Genomic DNA, 23061 nt, shown 5'->3' on the forward strand with positions numbered 1-23061 from the left:
ACTTAGAACCCAGTGGAGTTGGAAGGTTTGAAAAAAGCAAACATTCGAGATGGCGTTGCAGTGGTGCAATATCTTGTTTGGTTGGATAAGCAGGTAGTTCGTGAAACTTGTGCATCTGTTTATTTCTTGGACAAGTAGTCAATATACCATTTTTGGAGGAAAAGCTTTTTATGAAAACAATAAAACTAATAAATAAATAAATAAATAAAAAGATGTCTAAGCTTTTAGTGCATATACAGATGTAGGAGATATATGGGGTTTCTGGTTACTTTTAGGAGGGATACGAAGTGACTAAGAAAAAACAATTGTAAGTTCATTTTTTGTTTTTTGTTTTTTTTGGGTTGTTATGCAACATCTAACATTTGATTGAAATACTAGTTGAGATGTATTGTGGCCTAAATATTGCTTGAAAGAGGAATGTAAAAGGACATAAACCGTATCAGACAACTTGTCAGTACACAGCTTGTGTATATTTCTATGTGTCTGCATGCAATGCTCTGCTTGTGCAGTTTCAATACACACTAATCAAATAATGATGCAATGATTGCAGGCAAACACTTAAACTGACAGAGGTGACTGCAAACGATAAGCTGGAGAGTTTTCATGCAGTAAAAAAGGTATTGTGAACTTCAAATGAAAATTCTATATAATAATAAATGGTAATGGTTGAAAATTCTATATGATATTTGTGAACTTCAAAAGAGGTATCTCTGACATTGTCATTTATGCACATGAGTGGTAATGATTCTTAAGTTGTATTGCATGGGCACAACCTGCTTTTGAAGCAAGCATGGCAAATTTCACCATATAAAGATAAATAAAGTGTTTTCCAATTTCAAATGAACTTTGACATGGATATGCTAGTTCCTACTTTAGCAACCACTTTCAAAAGCTAGCATGACTGTCTATGCATAACAAATTCCAATGTATCAAGAGAAATAAGGGTTTTCCACTTTTAAAATGAACTTTGACATGAATATGTTAATTCTTACTTTATCAACTACTTTCAAATGTTCTTGTTAAAAAGTGATATAGTTGAAAACGCTATACTGCAGTAAGTGCTAATCTATTTAAAGCATGCTATACTGTAGTAAGTGCTAATCTAGTTTATTTTTCCTTTTTCTTATCATTATTATTATTATATTTTTTCAAGTCTTGCAAAGTAATTTTTTTTTGCTTCATTTTGCAGGTCCTCAAGGTTCATATTGCAGTTGGGAATGCTCAATTTCCTAATGGAACCAACGGTATTTTATTTTATTTTTTAAATTATGTATTTCCTTTTAAGTGAAATGTATTGACCATATTCTTGTAAGATTGTGTGATAGGAAGGTACATGTTCATTTTCCTACAGGTAATGCCCTAGACATTCTTGCTTGAGTTCCACTATAGAAAAATGGTCTTGATTATCGGCATGGTACAGGCCACGGAATTGGCTCTTACCTTAATGTTCATGAAGGCAAGTGTGTTTTACTACTTTCCTCTATTATTACTGGGTATGAGCTATTGTCTCAATTGTTAGATTTGAACATTTATACTTCTTTATGGATACTCTAGGTATTTAATTATTTTCTTTGAAACTTGTATGCTAAATATTGTAACTAACCGCAAATATTTCGTTTGATTTCATCCAAGTATCAAATCGGTCTTCGTTATAGTGGAGGTGCCCTGTATGCTTTTAATGCTATCACTAAAGTTTGGCATTATACCAATTGTGGTGCCAATTGGTGTTCGAGATTTTGATATTAATGGGGAACTTTGGGTCAAATTAGGATTGATACCAACAGAGCCTTTTGTAGGAGTTTTAATATTCTCTAGATTTTATTCATAAAACACTTGTACATTTTTCTCTTGCTAATTCAGTTTTAATTTTTAGTTTTTCTACATGATTCTCATGTCAAGATGAAGTGCAAGGACCCATTTTCATTATTAAATTCTCCACATTGTTTGAGATGTGGAAAAGCAAGAAATAACAAGGATGAGAATTTAGATGGATGGTAATTGAGTTCTCAAATATTGGCTCTCTAGTTTGGGACTATTTGAACTTGCTTGAATGGTATGCATTGAAATTTAGTTAGTTTTAAATTGGAGACTATTCCCAGCTTGAAAGCTTCTTCTAATCTCTCTTAAAATGCGGTTCCATGGTAGTATGTCCAAAAAAGAGTAGTCAGGAGGGAATTAATTATGCAGTTGTGAAAAATATTCAAATAAATGGATATGAAAGTGTCGAATCAATGGAACCATCTTCCATTTCTCATCTAACCTCATTTCTCATTAACTTCGAATAAAGTGAAAAATATTTTGCATGTTGTTACATTTAACACACATTAGGGGACTTGTGGGGGCCAAAAAATTGGTAAAATGTGATAACCATAGGGGTTTCGGTAATTACCGATGAAACCTACAGTAATTTTTCCAGCAACTAAAAATTGATTACCATAAGTTTCATTGGTAATTACCGACGGCCCTACGGTAATCAAATTTTTATGTCAATTTGAGAACTTTTTCAGAACTTTTGGGATTTTTTTCTCTTTAGGATCATTGAAGAATGTATATTTTGCATGTTGTTGCATTTAGCACACATTAGGGGACTTGTGGGGGCCAAAAAATTGGTAAAATATGATTACCATAGGGGTTTCGGTAATTATCGATGAAACCTACGGTAATTTTTCAAGCAAGGACAAATTGATTACCATAGGTTTCTTCGGTAATTACCGAAGGCCCTAGGTAATCAATTTTTTGTATCAATTTGAGAACTTTTTCAGAACTTTTGGGATTTTTTCTCCTTAGGATCATTGAAGAAAGTATATTTTGCATGTTGTTGCATTTAACACACATTAGGGGACTTGTGGGGGCCAAAAAATTAGTAAAATATGATAATCATAGGGGTTTCGATAATTACCGATGAAACCTAAGGTAATTTTTCCAGCAACTACAAATTGATTATCGTAGGTTTCATCGGTAATTACCGAAGGCCCTACTGTAATCAAATTTTTATGTCAATTTGAGAACTTTTTCATAACTTTTGGGGTTTTTTCTCTTTAGGATCATTGAAGAAATTATATTTTGCATGTTGTTGCATTTAACACACATTAGGGGACTTGTGGGCGCCAAAAAATTGGTAAAATGTGATTACCACAGGGATTTCGATAATTACCGATGAAACCTACGGTAATATTTCCAGCAAGGACAAATTGATTACCACAGGTTGCATCGGTAATTACAGAAGACCCTACGGTAATAAATTTTTTTTGGCAATTTGAGAACTTTTTCTGAACTTTTGGAATTTTTTCTCCTTAAGATTATTGAAGAATCTATATTTTGCATGTTGTTGAATTTAACACACATTAGGGGACTTGTGGAGGCAAAAAAATTGGTAAAATGTGATTACCACAGCGGTTTCAGTAATTACTGATGAAACCTACAGTAATGTTTCCAGGAATGACAAATTGATTACCGTAGGTTTCATCAGTAATTACGGAAGGCCCTACAGTAATCAAATTTTTTTGCCAATTTGATAACATTTTCAGAATTTTTGGTGATTCTATTCACGGCTTCTCCGGCCTCCTTGACGCTGATTTTTCAAAAGAAACCTTGGCGAGCAACGTTAGAAACTTAAAAACACCCACAAATCCTAGTAGAACCGGAACAAAACCACCATTTGCTAAAGGCCCAGATTCTTCCAATCCACCATTCAAATATTTCTAAAGCAGTAGAGAAGAAACAATCACAAGTGAGATGGTAAAAGCATTCCAATACTCGTAGAAATAAAGGCAGGATTGAAGATGGGCATCGTCGAGCATTAGCCTGAAGATCTGAGCATTGCTTTCTTCGAACTCAAGCTTGTTGTCTTTATATTTGGTCCTCTTTCTAATCTCAACATTGATTTTTTATAAGAACCCAGAAGCCAAATCGAGGGAGTCACCAAAGGTTTCCTTATATTAAATTTAAAATAAAGAACATACAGGTCTTTTAAAATTTTTTTAAGAATGTAATAAATATTAAAGAAAAAAAAAGTTGACCGATGAAAGGATATATATCATCATAACCCTTCTAAAAGGGACATTGGATCAAATTCCCCTCAATATATGGCTTTGGTGGACTTGTCCTTTCATCTGAGTGACAACTACAACTACCCGATCTCTCTGCACCCTTGGTATGAGTTCCCAAAAGATTTTAACATTCCACAAAGAGAAGTGGACCTGAAAGTAACAAAACAACAATGCACTTTATACACCCACTAATCTGAACATAGCTTTAAGGCAACAACGCGAAAAGGGAAGTAGCTTTGTCAAAAAGGGCCAATGCTCTAGTATCCAAATATTTGCAATTATGCAACTCCCTCAGTCCCACTACCATTATGATGATAAAGTTTCAAAGACTTTCTGTATTGCTTTTGGAGTTCTAAAAGTCACATTGTGGGATGATGTAATTAATAGTGTCCATGCTCATTATTACATCTAATGGGAGACATTAGAGGAGAAGATGACTTTCAATTTATCAATGGTGATATTTATCATGATGATAATGTGAAAATTACTTATTTAAGTATGGGTTTGAATCTCTACAATCCAAATGGGCAGGGCTGTCTTCCATCTAAGAAAAACTTATACTTGTCACACCGGCCTACAGGGGAGGTGAAGTAGAGAGTAGACAGGTCCTGTCCCTTAGCGGTCCCTAGGTGCTTTGGTAAGCAGGAGAGGGAGGGCTCTGTAGGAATACCAATACAAGGAGTTACTGTTATTCAGCTTTAGAGGACTCTGTATCAAACGTGAAAAATACGTTTTAAGTGTGTGTCAAAAATACCTTTTAAGTACAAACTGTGGAACTTTACAATCTAAGAGAGTCCTAGAAATTTGGATTGTTCACACGTACTTTTTTTTTTTTTTTTTAATTTTTGCTAAATATTTTCCACATATACTTAAAGAGAATTTCATTTAGATATTCTCAATTTTATCTTAATTGTAATTAAATCCCATATTTTTAAAAATTATTATGTAGACCCTATTTGTTAGTTTTACATGGTTAATTGTAACAATTAAAGGTGATAATAGCATTTCTATAATATTATCCAATCAAAAAATATTGAATTTTAACTTTAGATTTTAACTATAAAAAGTATTGGAAAAATATGGCAAATGGATTTATTTTGATAAATAAAAAAAATGACAATAAAGTTAATGATGACTTTTTAAAAATATGAAGGCTAAGTATATTTAAAACAAAACTGAAAAGATTTAAATGAAATTTATCTTAAAATTTAATGATGAATAAAAAAGCTTGAAATTCATAGCATATAATTATATGTATAAATTAGCTTGTGATAATGTATGTTGAAAACATAACAGTTTGTATGATAAACTTAAGTGATATATCAAATATTATTGTTTGAGCTTAGTAAAGTCTGCCACCATATGAGCTTGTTTTGCGACAAATTACTTTTTATTTTTCAGAAAACAAATATCATATTTGTTAACAAATGCTATTGGACTAAGATATTTTGATAATATACGTCACCGATCCAACATCTTTTGTTTTTTCAATTTATATAAAATCGCTGTCAAATTGGCACGGCTTTCAGAAAATTCAGAGACTTATCACATTTTACAGACTGCTTTTTAACGTTAGTCGTACGTTTGACATAGCTTTAAAGCAACAATTTGAACCGGGAAGTAGGCTTGTCAAAAAAGGCCAATGACCCACTATCAAATCAGTTTTTTCAATTATTCAATTCCCTCATTCCCGCTACCATTATGGTGATAAAGTTTCAAAGACTTTCTGTATTGCTTTTGGAGTTCTGCAAAGTCACATTGTGGGATGTTGTAATTAATGGTGTTCATGCTCATTATTCAATAATGGTACATCTAATGGGAAACATTAGAGGTGAAGATGACTTTCAATTTATTAATAGTGATATATCATGGTGATGGTGTGAAAATTACTGTTTGAAGTATGAGTCTGAATCTTTACAATCCAAATGGGCAGGACTAAGAATGAGTTTTCACAAGTGCAAATGTGAAAAGTACTTTATGTGTGAAAAATACCTTTTAACTACAAATTGTGAAACTTTGCAATCTAAGAGAGCCGTAGAAATTTGGATTGAAAAGTTCACAACTTAAAAAGTATTGTTCACACATCTCTTTTTTCTTTTCTTTTTTTTTTTTTTATAATTTCTGATAAATATTTTCCACATATACCTAAAAGAGAATTTCATTTAGACATCTTTAATTTTATCCTAATTATAATTATATTTTATATTTTAGAAAAATCATCAAATAGACCCTATTTGTTAGTTTTGTATGGTTAATTTAACAATTAAAGATGATAATGGTATTTATATAATATTATTTAATCATAAAATATTAATTTTTAATTTTAGTTTAGATTTTAACTATAAAAAATATTAAAAAAAATCTGATAAATAGAATTATTTTCATAAATTGAAAAAATTACAAAGAGATTAGTAATAATTTTTTAAAACTATGGAGGCTAATTATATTTATGACAAAACCGAAAAGTTCTAAATGAAATTTATCTTAAAGTTTGCCATTTTTTTTTTTACGATGAATAAAAAAGTTTGGAATTCATAGCATATAATTATATATGTATAAAGCTCGTGATAATGTATGTTGAAAACACATCAGTTTGTTGTTTTGTGACAAATAACTTTTTCAGAAAACAAATAACATATTTGTTAAAAAATGCTATTGAACTAATATATTTTAATTTCAATACATGTCACCGATCCACCATCTTTTTTTTCTAATTTATATAAAATCTCTATCAAATTGAAACGGCATTCATAAAATTCAAAGACTTCTTACATCTTAGAGGCTGCTTTTTAACGTTAGATACACGCTTGATATGCATGTAAGAATCTCAACTTCCTCAACCTTATTCATCTTATATTTTGGTTTTTCTTGAAGAAGCAATCATTTCCATCTTCATTTAGCAGCTTAGACAAGTTCTCTTTGATCGGAGTTTTGCTATTTTGTCACCTAAGCCTAAGGTGATGGTCACCAAAATGAACTCTTAAATATCAACTAATTAATATAGACTATTAATGATGAATAGCGAATGATAACAACTACTATTTTTGGTTTAGTTAATATACATGTATTTCCGTCTCTTTTTTTTCCAAAAATGGTAGGGTAATATTAATATACAACAATCTAACGGAACCCAGCAATAGGTGGAGTTTATCCTCTCATGAAATCCATGTTTGCGAGATGTATAAATATACACATCAAATTATATACGTAGCTTTGGAAAACATATTGTATTTTATATTTCCAATGTGGGGGCCAATATATTATACATATATGGCAGTAACACATTCAAAAATGTGGAGCCCACAATCTTCTTTTTGTAATGTACGCAACAAATTATTATGTAAAATGCTGATCTTAATATCTCTGATTCGTATAATCCAGCCATATCCCAGCAGGGCAGGGTCTTGAAATTCCAACTGCAATCGGTTGCTCCAGAATTTTGGCAGTGACCAAAGTCCATCATGATTTCATAAATTTAAAGAATTTTCCAACATCCCCATTTGCTTAACGATAAGGGAGAAAATAATAATAATAATAATAATAATAATAATAATAATAATAATAAAATTAGAAGAACCCCACATGGGTCCCACATCCATTCCCCTTCTCACTGAGAAACAACGTGAATACTCCCCACTTTTAACTTTATACACCCAACAAATCATATAGTGTTCAGTTAAGCCAAACAATAATAGATATGTGAAGAAGCAAGAAAAGAAAAAAAGAATGCGCTTTCCCATAATTATCTGTCTTTTTAGCTAGCTAGCTTCTATTTCTTTTTATTTTTTCTTTCTCTCTCTCTCTCTCTCTCTCTCTCTCTCTCTCTCTGTCTATAAAGGGTGCTTTCATACCAAACCGCTCCCACACACAAAAACAATAAGGAACACCATGGCTCCGACTCTGAGTGGCTTCTTGATGAGTTCGTCAACTGCCTGGGCTCTTTGCGTCTTGGTCCTTGTGGTCGAACCTCATTTTGCTTACAGTTCGAGCCGTGGTTCGTTTGTACTAAACAAAGGCCTTGTGTCTACCCCAACCGATGGTATATGCGCCTCGTCGGTGACCATTTATGGCTATAAGTGTCAGGAGCTCCAAGTAAGACCCTCATTCCCAGCTATTCCATTGCATGATTTTGCTCTAACAACATTAATTTGATGCTTTTTTAAGGCTGTCTGAAAATAATTTAATAATGTTGTATATACGTGTAGTTTTGATATGGTAAAGATTTCGAGGAATTAAAATTCTCTTTTTTCTTTTTTAAGGTGACGACCCAAGATGGTTATATTTTGAGTCTGCAAAGAATTCCAGAAGGTCGTTATGGGGGTGGTGATCATGTGGGAAAGAAGCAGCCAGTCCTGATTCAGCATGGGATTCTAGTGGTAAGTTCAAAACAATATAGAATTGAATTATATAATACAAGTATATGAAAAATATTTCAGATGATATTATATATGACATTATATTTATGACTTTAAGTTGAATCTTTTATTTTATTTTATTTTATTTTATTTTTTGGGTAAAAGACTTTTAAGTTGAATCTGGCATTGAGAAATGTGAAGTTTTGATGCGTGCTTTTTATTTATTTATTATTATTATTATTTAGAGAGAATGGGGGGTTTTACTTTTAGTTAGCCGCGTCTGCCATATATAGAGATTGCGTCAATATAAAAATAAAGTTGCTTTAATTTATATAAATATATAAAGACATTATATAGTCAAAAGGGTGAGCACAGAGAGAACAAATAAGTGAATAACATGTGCTATGTTGGGTTGGTTTGTAGTAAAAAGTGCATTTAAAAGCAGTTAAATTGAGATAAAAGCTATATAAAGCTTAAAAAGGCAGCAAAGGTAGATTTTTCATCATATGAAGTAAATGCTTGATTTGCGCTTGTTAGTGCCATAGATAGCACCGTGTTGCATCATGATGTCTTTCTTCATCTTTCAACTCACAAAATCTATTGGATGTTTATATATAATTAGCTAACTATTAGTGCATAATTAGTAGTTTTCCGGATTTTGAGTTGAGTTTTTCGAGCTCCTATTCCGATTTAAAAAAAAAAAAAAAAAAAAAAGGTAAACAAATCTTATTAAGATTATAAAAAACTCCAAAATTAAAAAAATCTGTGTTGGGAAAAGCATAGTTTTGGAAGTGGAAAGAAGAATGTGAAAACAAACATAAAATACTAGAAAATAGCATAAGCCAAACAATCTTCACTTGAATAACAAGGGAAAAAAAAAAAAAAAAACAAACAAAAAAACAAAAATTTGATAGCGTAATGTAACAAGTTTATATATTGTTGAAAGAAGAAGATTTTATATGGGTTTAAACTATTTGACCTTTTAAGCCTAGCTTTTTATAATTGCTTTATTTAAGATATTTAGAAATGACTTCATAATTACTTGGAATGGGTTTAAAGTAATTGGCCTTTTTAGCTCTTTTTTCATAAAGGCTTTAAGATATTTACAATAAAAAAGTGTGTCAAAATGAAATGATTTCATGCATTAAGATATTTACAATGAAAATGTGTGTCAAAATGAAATGATTTCATACACAGTTAATTTTCATGATGCCTCAATGTACGATTTTCGTTTTCTCTGCTTAGTGATTGTAAAGACGGTTCATGATGAACATTTATTTGGTATTAAAAAAATTCTCACCGCCAGTAGGAGAAGTCAGGTTTAAGTTTCCAAAGAGATATATATAGCAGAGCAGAGGAATGTCCTCAGCCTTTGAACTTGTTCAGGAGGCAAAAGAAGGCCTTGGACTCAGACTCTGAACCTAACAGAGTCGACAAAATGATATGCAGCAATTGCAGGCATATTTCAATGGTCTCAGAGTTCAGCATCTTCCATCTCTCTTCCCCTCTCTGTTTTTTCTCTGTTACAAAACTACAATTCTTTTTCTTGTCTTTTAGCTGAGACTGAAAAACAATGTACTACTAGTAGTACTTATCTCACCGCCCTAGACCATTTTTTTTTTTTTTTTTTTACATATCTCATCCTCATGGCCTTACGTGAATTGAAAAACTATGTGGTATATATTTATATATTTTCATATAAAGATATATAAATATAGATACAAAATACGAATGTTTTACCCATATTTTAATTTGTCACATTGACTAATTTTGAAGCAATATTTTACTTCTTCAACTGTGTATATTGTCAAATTGCTGCTTCCCTTAGATCGTTTTTTTAGAATTTGTACCAAACTGATAAATTAGTATTTTTGTTTTTGATTAAGTGATAGATTAGTATTCAAATATATATATATTTTTTTAATGATTACTACACGTCTAAATTACTATATATCGGATGAAAATTAACAATTTTTTTTTTGTCGATTTTGTGGAAAAAAACAAAATTTGCCATTGGTTATTTATATAAACAATCTATTTATGCAATAGCATGTCAATTTTTGTCCAATTTTAACAATAGAATTTAGAAAGAAGGCAATTTAATATCATTATCATGGTAAACCAAATTGCTTGGGGGGAATAAAAGGTTTAGTGGGTAAATTAAGAGATGTTGAAAATTGAGAAGGTATAAATGATTGTTATGCGGTGCATTGCTGATTTAAGGGGTTTAATTTTATATTCTGTGTGTGGATACAGGACGGAATGACCTGGCTATTGAATCCACCAGAGCAAGATTTACCGTTGATCTTAGCTGATAATGGTTTCGACGTGTGGATTGCCAACACTAGAGGGACCAGATTTAGTCGCAGACATACATCTCTGGACCCCATCAATCCGGTTCACCTCCAATCCCTCCTCTTTTTTTTTTTTTTTTTTTTTTTTAAATTTAATTTCTCTGTTTGTTTACTATATGTTTCTCTTTCTCTGTTTTTCAAAATTCAATTAACTTGCACTTCCTAATGGCTTACCAATGGAAATATCAAATATGACAGAGGTTTTGGAATTGGTCTTGGGATGAACTGGTCACCTTTGATCTACCAGCCGTTTTTGATTTCATATATAGCCAAACAGGGCAGAAGGTTGATTATGTGGGCCATTCCTTGGTGAGAGAAATAATATTACATTGAAAATATCAATGAAACTGGGATATATGACAAAATGAAAAATGGAAAACCATGTTTGGCAGGGAACATTAATAGCTTTGGCATCATTCTCAGAAGGAAGGTTGGTGGACAAGGTGAAATCAGCAGCAATGTTGAGCCCAATTGCTTATTTAAGCCACATGAACACTGCACTTGGTGTTATTGCTGCCAAAGCCTTTCTTGGAGAGGTAAGTTCAAAGTTCCTCAACCTTCTTCAAATTTGTTGAAACAGCGAAAAAATGTTTTTTTGAGTTCTATCATACAAAACATTGTGCTGCAATGAACTGGATTATTTGGTAAATTAGAACCGTCCAATCAAATGGCGAAAGCTTTCATTGCGAGATATGCTAGGGCTCTAGAACAATATAAGACATAATAATCCAAATTGATTTCTTCTTTTTCCCTACAGATAACAACGCTGTTCGGGCTGGCAGAGTTTGATCCAAAAGGGTAAGTGACAAGAATTATGGAGTTCTCTTGTAGCATCAATTTATAGGCTATCTATAAACATATATAATATCCTCATTCCGGCTGTACAACTTTTGGGCTAATACTAAGGTTTTGGTCTTTAATTCAGGTTGTCTGTAACCAACTTTCTGAAGTCTCTCTGTGATAATCCAGGGGTTGATTGCTATGACTTGTTAAGTGCACTTACCGGTACTAAGCTAAGCTTATTTTGCACATGCAATCTCTTGCATCACAAGCAATGCAATTAGAATAATTTTTTTAACAAATTTTAGATACCAATTAATGTGTCACACTTTTTTTTTTTTTTCTTTTTTAAGTAAAGTATTGATATACGCATTGGTTTCCAAAACTTGTCGAGATAATTTGATACTTGTAGTATAGGCACATACATTTTGGCTTTATAAGACTACTTCCCGAACTAACTATTTGATTTAATTTAACAAACTCAAGGTAAAAATTGCTGTCTCAATTCTTCCACTGTTGATTTGTTCCTGATGAATGAGCCTCAAGCAACATCGACCAAGACCTTGGTTCACTTAGCCCAAAGTAAGTTCCACTCAACTTTGAAAAGTGTTTTAAAGGAACAAGAAACAAACAATTGCTGATAAAAAATATTAAAAAAATAATAATAAAGAATCTATTTCAAGTACAGCACTTTATACAAAATTTGATCATTTTTACTTATAAATGAGACCTACTTGATCTGTTTTGGTTATATGTTGCAGCTGTTCGTGATCGGGTTCTTGAAAGATACAACTATGGGAGACCTGATTATAATCTATTGCATTATGGTGAATTCTTCCCTCCAGTTTATAACCTGTCAAACATTCCCCATGACCTTCCTCTGTTCCTCAGCTATGGAGGCCAGGATGCACTCTCTGATCCTCGAGATGTGGGGCTTTTACTCGATGCTCTCAAGTTCCACGATGTAGACAAGCTTACTGTTCAGTTTGTAAACGATTATGGACATGCAGATTTCATTATGGGAGTGAATGCCAAGGACATTGTTTATAGATCAGTAGTCTCATTTTTCAAACATCATATATAGTTTATCCTTGTTATATTAGGAAAATAAGAAAGTAGCTAGAGTCTAGAGATTTATATGGTAACTAAGCTGTTACTGTAAACAAATGTGCAAGGATTTTCATGAGCAATATAAATCTACTATGCAATGTTGGAACATTTTCCATGATATTTGTAATGGAAATTTACATGGGCTTAGATGGGAAGATAATTTAAACTTTGTTTAGCATTGTCTCTGTTCCTGGCCTAATTACTTGACTTTGTATAGCATTGTCTCTGTTCCTGGTCTAATTACTTGAACATCATAACGAGAAAAAGTAAATAAAATCTTTAGAAAATGAAATCCAATTAATTTGACTTATTTTCTTTAGAGAAGGGCCTGAGTGGGGCAGTGCAGAGGACTGCATTTAAGCAAGATGAACAATCAAATCTATAATAGATCTCAAAGCACCACTTTTCTGAACTTGTAATGAGATACATTGTTAAAACACAAATTTCTTTTTTCAAGATTGTATGAGGTGGGTTGAGAATAATTATGAACTTGATATATCAAATTGAACGGAATTATGCTAATAAAGTTTCTACTTAGTAGACCATCATGTTTGCTTCAAGTTTGAAAAGAGTGATTTTCAATCATAATTTGTAAAATTTAAGGTTGTGATGACAGTTTCACTGGCATTTTCATGAAAACACAAACCAGGAAAGATAAAAGAGACTTCCAGATGAGGTGCAATATACGACTCTCGAATTTGATAAGCTAGTAAGCTAGTCTAGCAAATCTTAAGCCAAAAATTTAGTCCATATCATAATGAGCTTAAAAGGCAAGTGATCCAAACTTTCTTAAATTGACAAAGATATAGTCTAGATCCATCTGATGGATGTGACATATGCATATAAAATTTGAGCTTTACAGGTTTGTCGTCTAGTGAATATCATCACTACTGGTACCTTTGTTTGAAAGCCAAGCTTCAACATGACCTTTAAGCAAACCAGATTTTGCTTTATTGACAATCCATTTCACTTCCAAAAACTTCACCCTTTTTCATTCCATGAATTACACAAATGCCTAAGCTTTCTAGGCTACACAAAATTTGTCACCTAGAGGACAATTTAGTAAAATGGAGGTTCCTATGCATGTACTTGTCACCAAACAAATACATGAGTTGTTAGCATTATGACTATTTTTGTATCTTATTGTCAAAAGGAAGTCATAAAATATCAGGGTAGGAATGCGTGCTTAGGTCTATATAAGTAACTGCATAGAAAAAAGAAAGCTCAGAGTACTAAACTTGATTTTGATCATAAGGAGAAGGAAGAGAAAGAAGAACAAAAATGGGGCTCAAGAACACATTTTTCTTAGTGTTAGTATTTTTTGTGGCATTGATCACCAAGGAAGCTCAGGCAGAAAAGCATGTTGTTGGGGGAAGCCAAGGTTGGGATGAATCCACAGATTTCAAATCATGGGTATCCGGGGAAAAATTCAAAGTCGGCGATGAACTTGGTATGTTTACATATTGTTTGTTCGAATTAGAATCTTCTTCTTGTATGAGTTTCAGTTGAGCTTAGCACATGTGATAATTCAAAATGTATTGCCAAAAAAGCTTAGATCAAGAAAGAAAATCTCTCAATTCTTTTCCATTGCTTGTTGATTTCTTTAATTAGTAAAAAATACATAACCAATTACAATTACAATTTTGGACAGTGTTCAAGTACACATCAGGGCTCCACAGTGTGGTGGAACTAGGCAGTGAGAGTGCCTACAAGAGCTGTGACCTTACCACAGCTTTAGACTCCAAGAGCAGTGGGAATGATGTGGTGAAATTGGACAAGGCAGGCACAAGGTATTTTGCTTGTGGAACGATGGGCCATTGCAATCAGGGAATGAAGGTGAAGATCACAGTTCAGGGTGGTTCTGGAAATTCACCTTCTTCTTCTCCATCCTCTCCATCATCATCTTCATCCGGGTCTTCTACTACCACCTCTGCAGCTTCTACTAATTCCTATTCTTTTGCTTCATTGGTCATGGTAGCTTCAGTATTGGCCATCTTTATGTTTTCTATGTTTTGAAGTTTTTGTGAAAGATATGAATTAAATTGTAGTGGATGTTGAATTAACTTGATGGAAAGAATGACATTTTGGTGTTTTATTTGTTTATTATGTATGATTGGAAAGAGAGATAATGAATAATATTGCTAAGTTTTATTACATGATAATAGGTTGATTCTTTTTGTAGCGTTTCAACTTAATTACCTTTGGTGTATTTGTACTAGAAATTGATTAATACTTGAATAATCGTACACTTATCTCATATTGTCTCATGAAATTGTTCTACAAATAAAACTCAGTTACCAAATTCGAATTCTGAATTGTTCTAAAAGGAGGTCCAAGAACTCCAAAACTAAAGATTGACAACTCTAATTGTTGAGATGTGAGCCATATCATCCTCTAAATTGAGCCAAAAAAAATGATTTTATAAATTTTGAAGCCCCAGCAGATTGTAAATCCCTGTTTTGACTAAAAATATTGGTTTTTTTTTTTTTTTTTTTTTTTTTTTTTTTTTTGTTTTTGACCAATTCTATGGAAGAAATACAAGTATGGAATAAAATATTACCAACATGATTACAAAGTACTTCCCGAAAAAAAAAAAAAAAAAAAGGAAACTTGTATTTGATTACATATATCTTAAGTTCCTCGGAAGATTGTTACTCCAGCTCCTTTCTGCTTCCTGAGTGCTTGTTACCTACGAAAAGCATATATCAAATGTATGTAACAATGTCCAAATAATTCTTTGAAAGATGCATAACAAAAGTAGATAAACAAATTGGCATATTAGATACTGTTTGTAAATAAGGTTGGTTTTAAGTTTTTTGTTTTTTATTTTTTGTTTGTAATTTGCTTGTGTAAAGTTTATTTTTTATTTTTTTTACTAAATTGTAAAGTTTTAATTAGTGGTAATTAGAGTCTTTTAGACAGCTATATTAGTTATAAAATTAAAGGAATGAAAAAAAAAAAAACAAAAATGCCTAATTTACACAATTTTAAATTATATTGATTTTTTATTTTTTGGTTTTGTTTTTTTGTTTTAAATTTTAATTGGTTAAAATGTCTAATAAACTATAATTATTATTAGCTAAAATTTAAATATAAATAAATTATACACAACTAAATAGAAACATATAAAAAACATAAATTAAAAATTAGCTATGTTTCCAAATCATACCAATAAGTGAAGTAATTACATTTTCAATATGTTAATAATCATGCAATAGAGCATTTTCACCTATTTTAAAGATGAGAGACCAAGTTTGAATAAAGTAAATGGAGAAAAAAGATTTTATTTTATTTTATTTTTGTGGTGAATTCGAATGAGGAAAAATATAGTCCAATAGGAATATATAAAATTTTAAATGAATCTATTCCAACACATCGAATAAAAGTAATTATTGACTTTTTTAAATTAATCGGTGCATAAGAACAGTTTTTCTTTTTGTATAAATTTGGAAATTTTTATCATTTTAAATAATAAAAAATATCTTTCTTTTTGTAAAAAAATACTAATTATTCCTTTCCAATTTTAAATCATTTAAAGATCTAATTGAGCTACCATATATTTTTCGAAACAAATCATGGATTATCATTTTAATATCTAAAATTTAATTGATAAAATCGACAACTAATAAGTAATAACATTTTCCATGTTGTGTTAAAAAAAAAAAATCTAAAAAATTAAAACAACCTTTCCTTTTTTTTTTTTTTTTTTTAAAATAAAAAATAGCATTTCACGGGTGGGGTGAGCATAGCATCTGTGGGTGGAGTTACCATATTCCTCGTCCTACATGTTAAAAAATAATAATAATAATAAAAAAACAAAGCCAATCAGACAAAAAAATAAAATAAAATAAAAAAGAAAGCGTGAAATTTGTGCGCAAAGCGAAACAGGAAACTGAAAGACGACAAAACGGCACAGTGTGTGTGTGTGTGTGTCTCTCTCTCTCTCTCTCTCTCTGCATTTTGCTTCGCTGCGCTGAACTTTTTTGAAGCAGAAAGAGAAGAGAAATAGCAGTTGTTGTTGTTGTTGTTGTTGTTTATTTATAACTAGAGAGAGTGAGCGAAGCGAAAACAAAATCGGCGATGCCGGAGGAGACGACCACCATTGACTACGTTATGGAGGCCGCATCTGGGCCCCATTTCTCCGGTCTACGTCTCGACGGCCTCCGTCTCTCTTCCCCTCCTTCTTCCTCCACTTCTTCTCCTGCTCATCGCTCTTCTTCTTCCAATTTCTCTGCCATAACCGACTCTAACGCTCCCAAGCAGCCCTTCGTCATCGGTATAAACAAAACTAACGCCTCTAACTCAAAACACTTCTCCTTTTTCTTCTCTTTGTTTTCTCTCAATTTCTTCTTTTTTTTTTTTTTTTGATTGCGTAATTTGGATTCGTGAAATTTGGAGTTTTGTTCTTTGCTTAGGGTTTCGATTCTCTGTGTAATTCGCACAAATTGTACTCCATTTCTTTTATTTTTTATTGTTATTTATTTATTTTTTGTTTTTTGTGTTTGTGGTTTAGGATAGTTTTAATTTGATTGAAATTTGTTGTGTCTGTGTAATGGAATAGGTGTTTCGGGAGGTACAGCTTCAGGTAAGACTACAGTGTGCGATATGATCATTCAGCAGCTTCATGATCACCGCGTTGTTCTCGTCAATCAGGTCTGTTTTGTGGTTTAGCTTTATTTTATTTTATTTTTCTGTACTAGTGCAAAATTTTCCGCCATTTCTGAACATATATATGGTTAGTCAATATAGGCTTATTTTGTAGGATTCATTTTACCGTGGTTTGACTTCTGAAGAATCAGAACGTGTTCATGAGTATAATTTTGATCATCCTGGTAACCATCTTAATGATTTCTGATCTTTTATGTTTTCCATTCTGTTAGTGTTAGAGAATGAGCTTGAATAGGGTGGTACATTGCTTCTCGTTCTCAGGTTTGATTCTGTAGAAGAATATATTGTTGTACAATTTCTTAATTAGATATTTGATGATTTCATAGATGCTTTCGACACCGAACAACTTTTAGATTGCATTATACAGCTCAAATGTGGGCATCCTTTCCAAGTTCCAATTTATGATTTTAAGAAGCATCGCCGCTCTTCTGATAGTTTTCGGCTGGTACTCATAATGGCTTTAGTTTTAACTTGTGGACGTCTTTCTTTCCATCTTCCTTTTTCTTATTTCTTCCTGATTATATTTTTATTTTTGTTATTTTTGAAATTATTCAGGTTAATGCCTCTGATGTTATTATCTTGGAGGGGATTCTTGTCTTCCATGATCCACGGGTTCGCAATCTGATGAATATGAAGATTTTTGTTGACACAGGTCTAACTTTTAGTTGTAATACCCATTCTGTTTTATTGTTTCTACTCCAATATTTCATATAGTTAATAAAGGAATATCTTTTCTATTTAGCTATGAAGACATAGAAAGGCAATAGAGACAATGTAGAAAGAGAGCCAAAATAAATCTGCTAAAAGGAATTAGAGGGTTGCTATTCTTATCCTACCTAGAAATTATAAATCTGCCAAATCTAATTTTTGTTGCCGAGTTGTGCTCCTTAGGAATATGGATGGGTAATAATACTTAGCAAAACTGGTAGATCAGTAGAGTTGTTAATTATGATTCAAACTAAAGTCAATTTCGGCTACTAATTCGATGTATCTTGTACTCATGCTGTCAGTATTAACTCAAACGTATTCATTTATCAAATTCTAGATCGAAAAATATATTTTTGTGCTTTTGAAGACTTGCACCCTTTTTTTTTTTTTTTTTGTCTTTCTTTTTTTAAACCCTCAAAATCTGCCTCTTCCACTAATAATGCTATCATAAATTCATAATAACCTTGGGTGTTTGCATTTATGAAAGTAAGACCTTATTTGATCTAGTTTTCAAATTCAACCTTATTTGATCTAGTTTTCAAATTCGACCTTATGCTTCATCCAGTCTGTGGCTCCTTATATGTTTGTGTTTATTTCTATAGAATTATATAGAACAGTCCTATATGTAAAAGAAAAAGAGGTTTATAGTTTTCATTATGCATTCTCTCTCTCTCTCTCTCTCTCTCTCTCGCGCACTCACTTGTCTTTCCTATGTGTGCAGATGCTGATGTAAGGCTTGCTCGTAGAATAAGACGGGACACAGTTGAAAGGGGCAGGGACATAAATTCTGTTCTTGAACAAGTAAGCAGATCAATGTCTCTTTTCTCATTTATATGTATTCATACAAGCCTAGGCAGTTAGTAACATTATAATAGGCTTAAATATCAATTTTTAGTGTTTACATGCATTTTTGTCTCATCTGCCATCCTACCATCTTGGACTAGTGGAAAGACTTCGCTGAACACAGTCCTGAAATATTATAAAGAGTAATGTTTTATGTGGTTATTTGGAACTGGAAGTTGAAAAGCCTGCCAATTTCCCCTCACAAGCAAGCAATTTGTCGCGTGGTTCACCACACAGGTGGAAAACACAAGAGTTTTATGAATTTTTCAGTAAGAAGTCTTATTGTATCTTTATCAAGCATATTGTACTCTGCAGTATGCGAAGTTTGTCAAGCCTGCTTTTGATGACTTTGTTCTTCCATCAAAGAAGTATGCTGATGTGATCATTCCCCGAGGAGGTGATAATCATGTTGCAATTGATTTGATTGTGCAACATATCCGCACAAAGCTTGGTCAGCACGATCTCTGCAAAATTTATCCTAATGTGTATGTCATTCAGTCAACATTTCAGGTGTGTCTTCTCTTTGTGATTCAGCCTTGGAAATATTATTCACCTTTCTTCTTTTCCATTATAGCAAAATGTTTGGTATACATTGCACACATAATTATCCTATGCTTGTAAAGAGAAAAAGACACAAAAAGTAAATTGTTTATTTGTTGATTCATCAATTGTATATTATTAAACCAGATTATTGTACTTTCCTGTGCATTGAAGAGATATTCTGGATTAGGGCTGAAGTTGGGAGAAATTGCAATGCATGTCTTAATTTCTTGTTTCTGGCATATGACATATCAATGAATTGAAAATATATCTGCTAGTGCAGAATTGAACAGAGTCAAGTCAGCTATATTTCTATTACAAGGCTGTGCATCTGATGTAACTTGTTTATTTTTCTTTTTTCCTCTTCTGAAAATTATCTGAAAATTAACATGGAGTACGACTTGGAGACTTTTAGACCAATGCTACTATTGAAAACATTGAACTGAATTTAGTTAAGCTGTGTCTTGCATCCAATGATTTTAAAGTAAATTTGTGTTCATGAATCATGATGGAAGCTAATGAAATCGCACCATTAACTTATTCCTACATCCCTACCATCTGATATGCAGTTGATCTGTTGCCTCCACTTTTACTTTAGCCTTTTTATGGTCATAATTTGGTCATATGCTGTAACAGATTAGAGGAATGCATACACTTATTCGAGATCGAGAAATATCAAAGCATGACTTCGTATTTTATTCTGATAGACTTATCCGACTGGTACTTTTCTACTTTTGACCGGATGGTTCGGATTTTTTTTTTTTTTTTAAATCTATGTTTTTATTCTTTTTTCTTGATAATCAGGTTGTGGAGCACGGCCTTGGCCATTTGCCATTCACAGAGAAGCAAGTGGTTACTCCAACAGGTGTGTTAATTATGTGCATCCCTGCTTCTTCCCTTTTATTTCTCACCAACACTTTTTTATCCATGCCTTCATTTTGGCTGTGTGTGCAAATGGGGGAGGGCCACCATGACAAGTCGCAGTTTATCAAAGAGATGGGTGGAAATTGAGTATTATAACGTTAAGTAGGCATCTATCCAAAACAGTTTTCTCGTTCTTTGATTTCCTTCTTCATGTCCTATTCTGGCTGGTACCTATTAAGAGATTTTGCTTCTTTTCTGTGTTATTCTTCCCTTGTTCATGGTTGATTCACATTATTACATTGAAAATTACTGTTACTATAGATTACAAACAAAATGAATATTCAATTTTTTGTTATAATAACTGATGGTGATAACTACTTACCTTCTTATTTTAAAAGGATTATTGACCAAAATGTTGCTATGTGATTTTCTGTGTTTGAATGGCTATAATGTGAAGCTGGGACCAAGTAGTCGGTCATTAGCATTATTTGGTGATTTCAGATTCTTAAGCCTTAAGATATCTGTCTATGCATGCATGCCTGTCTGAAGATAAGTTAGCTTGAATGGGTGGACTGTGAAGATTGTGTGAATCTGGATCATCATGTTCTATGAACCATAAAAATTGTCTATGTCCAAGATTTAAGGAACAATCTGCATGTCTTTTGATGGCTGTCCTTATTCTGTTGCAGGATCTGTATACACTGGGGTTGATTTCTGCAAAAAATTATGTGGGGTTTCTATTGTTCGAAGGTGAGCTTTATGTCAAGTATTGATTTTAAGGTTGTAGCTACCAGCAATAATATTTTTAATTTGGGACTTGAGTTTGTGGTGCCAATGCCGCTCTTATTCAGTACCATGGCATGTCCTATCCCGGCTGTTTAGCACTTTTTTAAGCATTAAAAGATGAATGGATTTTGTTGTTACATTTTCTGATTTATCAACGCTTTCCTTGTTTATTGTGTTAGTGGTGAGAGCATGGAAAATGCATTGCGTGCATGTTGCAAAGGAATCAAAATTGGAAAAATTCTAATCCATCGTGATGGAGACAATGGAAAGCAGGTAATGAATGGGTGTATCTAAAGTTCGAAATCTACTAGATTCTCTGTTGAAATTTTTTTGTGTATATAACTAAGGTATGCCATTTCAGCTTATATATGAGAAACTTCCCAAGGATATTTCAGAACGTCATGTCCTGCTTCTAGATCCTGTTCTTGCTACAGGTAATTTGGTTATCCTTCTTTTTATACTTCTGTGCATGCAATTCTTATTTCCTACTCCTAGGAAAAGTGCACACTTGTGTATTTTTACAGAAACATCATGAAGCTGAGTAGCAGCAGTTAAAATGATTTCATGTGGAATTATATTTTCTGAGAAAAAGAAAAAAAATAAATAAATAAACAAGGTGAGGAGATAAGACTTAAGCTGACAGTTTTTCCTTGTGTCAAAAGAATTTTGAGCTCATTGTTCATCTGATAAATTTTACTGAATGATGCTTGTGGACTGCCAGGGCATTGGCTTTGTGGGCAGTCTATTCAGCTCTTTTTATTTATTTATTCTTTTGATTTTTTTAAGGAAAAAAATTTTTACTCCATTTATGTACTATATCCTTTTAGTTTTAAACCTTGTTCACTCTTTGTGGTTTGGTATTCTCTTTCTGCTTTTACCACCTTTGTCGGGGTTATATGTTGATGCTCGTTTACGAGTTAAAAGTTGACATTTCATTTTGGTGACATATGAAATGGTTTAGGAATGTTGTTCCATTCCAGCTCTATGTATATTCCTCAATTTTTTGGACTGCTGATAATTGAAAACTAACATGAAATTATATTTTTTGTAGGAAACTCTGCTAACCAAGCTATTGAACTACTCATACAGAAAGGGGTTCCAGAATCGCATATCATATTCCTTAACCTCATATCTGTGAGTTATTATTTATTATTTTTAGTTTTTGTTCTGGTTCGAGATGTGTAGTTCGTTAACATTGTCAGCAATGCGTAGATTGATTTTGCTGCTGCTGCTTTTTCAAACTTTCAGGCCCCTGAGGGAATCCACTGTGTTTGCAAACGGTTCCCGTCTTTGAAGATTGTGACTTCAGAGATTGATGTTGCACTGAATGAAGAATTCCGTGTCATACCTGGAATGGGCGAGTTTGGTGATCGTTACTTTGGTACTGATGATTGATCAAACATATGGGATATGTAGATCACAAAATTGTGATTCACTACGTAATGGTATAATGGTCTCATATACCTTGAATTAGATTGTTTTGTAGAAACTCAAAAGTGCAACTTTTTCAATTTTAAGAAATCCAACAGCAGCGAGTTTCTTGGCTTGTATTGCAACATGCATTGCAAAGTTCAGCCTAGGACCCCAAATTTTGGAGGGTCCTTTTCCTTTTTTTTTAAATTTTTTAATTTTATTTTTTTTTAACATCTTTTAACCCCTCTTTTGTTTGTATCTATAATAAAATATTGCGATTAGTTATATTATAATGATTTTTTATTAGAAATATAAGATTTAAGTTATTTAAGTCTTTTTTTAAAAAAATTAGAATTATATAGTAATTTTAAAGTTGATATAATTTTTTATTTTTTTACTTTGCCCTCCGAAGTATAAATTTTTTTACATCCTCCATCCTTTTTTTTTCTGTCACTTTAGTTTAATTGTATATGCAGCTCTAAAAATGATCAAATTAGCCTGTACACTGCACAAAATTAAAAAAAAAGAAGAAAAAAGAGTGAATTGAATATCTTGAAAATAAAATCAGTCAAATTCACTTTCGTTTGAAAA

The 23061-nt window shown here is 32.3% G+C and overlaps 3 protein-coding genes and 1 long non-coding RNA gene across 6 annotated transcripts; all 4 read left to right on the forward strand.

Annotated features, from left to right (window-relative positions):
- The first annotated feature begins 274 nt into the window (after positions 1 to 274).
- On the forward strand, positions 275 to 1845 carry LOC112492985 (uncharacterized). Its single transcript, XR_003057400.3, has 4 exons — positions 275 to 307; positions 551 to 617; positions 1190 to 1244; positions 1352 to 1845. It is a non-coding gene; the product is annotated as an uncharacterized LOC112492985 (long non-coding RNA).
- Positions 1846 to 7769: 5924 nt separating this feature from the next.
- LOC107427867 (triacylglycerol lipase 2) lies at positions 7770 to 12756 on the forward strand. Its single transcript, XM_016038268.4, has 9 exons — positions 7770 to 8141; positions 8309 to 8425; positions 10661 to 10801; positions 10957 to 11067; positions 11151 to 11294; positions 11516 to 11556; positions 11684 to 11763; positions 12025 to 12120; positions 12300 to 12756. Exons 1-9 carry the CDS (start codon positions 7938 to 7940, stop codon positions 12620 to 12622), a joined length of 1257 nt encoding a protein of 418 aa, XP_015893754.1. The 5' UTR covers positions 7770 to 7937; the 3' UTR covers positions 12623 to 12756.
- A 1085-nt stretch (positions 12757 to 13841) lies between these two features.
- LOC125424256 (mavicyanin) lies at positions 13842 to 14802 on the forward strand. The gene is made up of 2 exons (XM_016038273.4): positions 13842 to 14098; positions 14300 to 14802. The coding sequence occupies exons 1-2, from the start codon at positions 13930 to 13932 to the stop codon at positions 14662 to 14664; spliced, it is 534 nt and encodes a 177-aa protein (XP_015893759.1). The 5' UTR covers positions 13842 to 13929; the 3' UTR covers positions 14665 to 14802.
- Positions 14803 to 16525: 1723 nt separating this feature from the next.
- On the forward strand, positions 16526 to 22607 carry LOC125424257 (uridine/cytidine kinase UKL1, chloroplastic). Of its 3 annotated transcripts, XM_016038265.4 has the most exons (14): positions 16528 to 16924; positions 17210 to 17301; positions 17411 to 17480; positions 17643 to 17761; positions 17872 to 17968; positions 18746 to 18825; positions 19183 to 19377; positions 20044 to 20127; positions 20212 to 20272; positions 20961 to 21021; positions 21237 to 21330; positions 21419 to 21491; positions 22109 to 22191; positions 22306 to 22607. In XM_016038265.4, exons 1-14 carry the CDS (start codon positions 16729 to 16731, stop codon positions 22450 to 22452), a joined length of 1452 nt encoding a protein of 483 aa, XP_015893751.2. In that variant the 5' UTR covers positions 16528 to 16728; the 3' UTR covers positions 22453 to 22607. The 3 variants fall into 3 exon arrangements, with proteins under 3 accessions (XP_048317827.1, XP_015893752.2, XP_015893751.2); XM_048461870.2 differs by lacking the exon at positions 20044 to 20127 and having other exon boundaries at positions 16526 to 16924; XM_016038266.4 differs by lacking the exons at positions 17411 to 17480; positions 17643 to 17761 and having other exon boundaries at positions 16527 to 16924.
- The last annotated feature ends 454 nt before the right edge of the window (positions 22608 to 23061 follow it).

This window comes from Ziziphus jujuba, chromosome 9, assembly GCF_031755915.1.
Source record: "Ziziphus jujuba cultivar Dongzao chromosome 9, ASM3175591v1".
NCBI lineage: Eukaryota > Viridiplantae > Streptophyta > Magnoliopsida > Rosales > Rhamnaceae > Ziziphus > Ziziphus jujuba.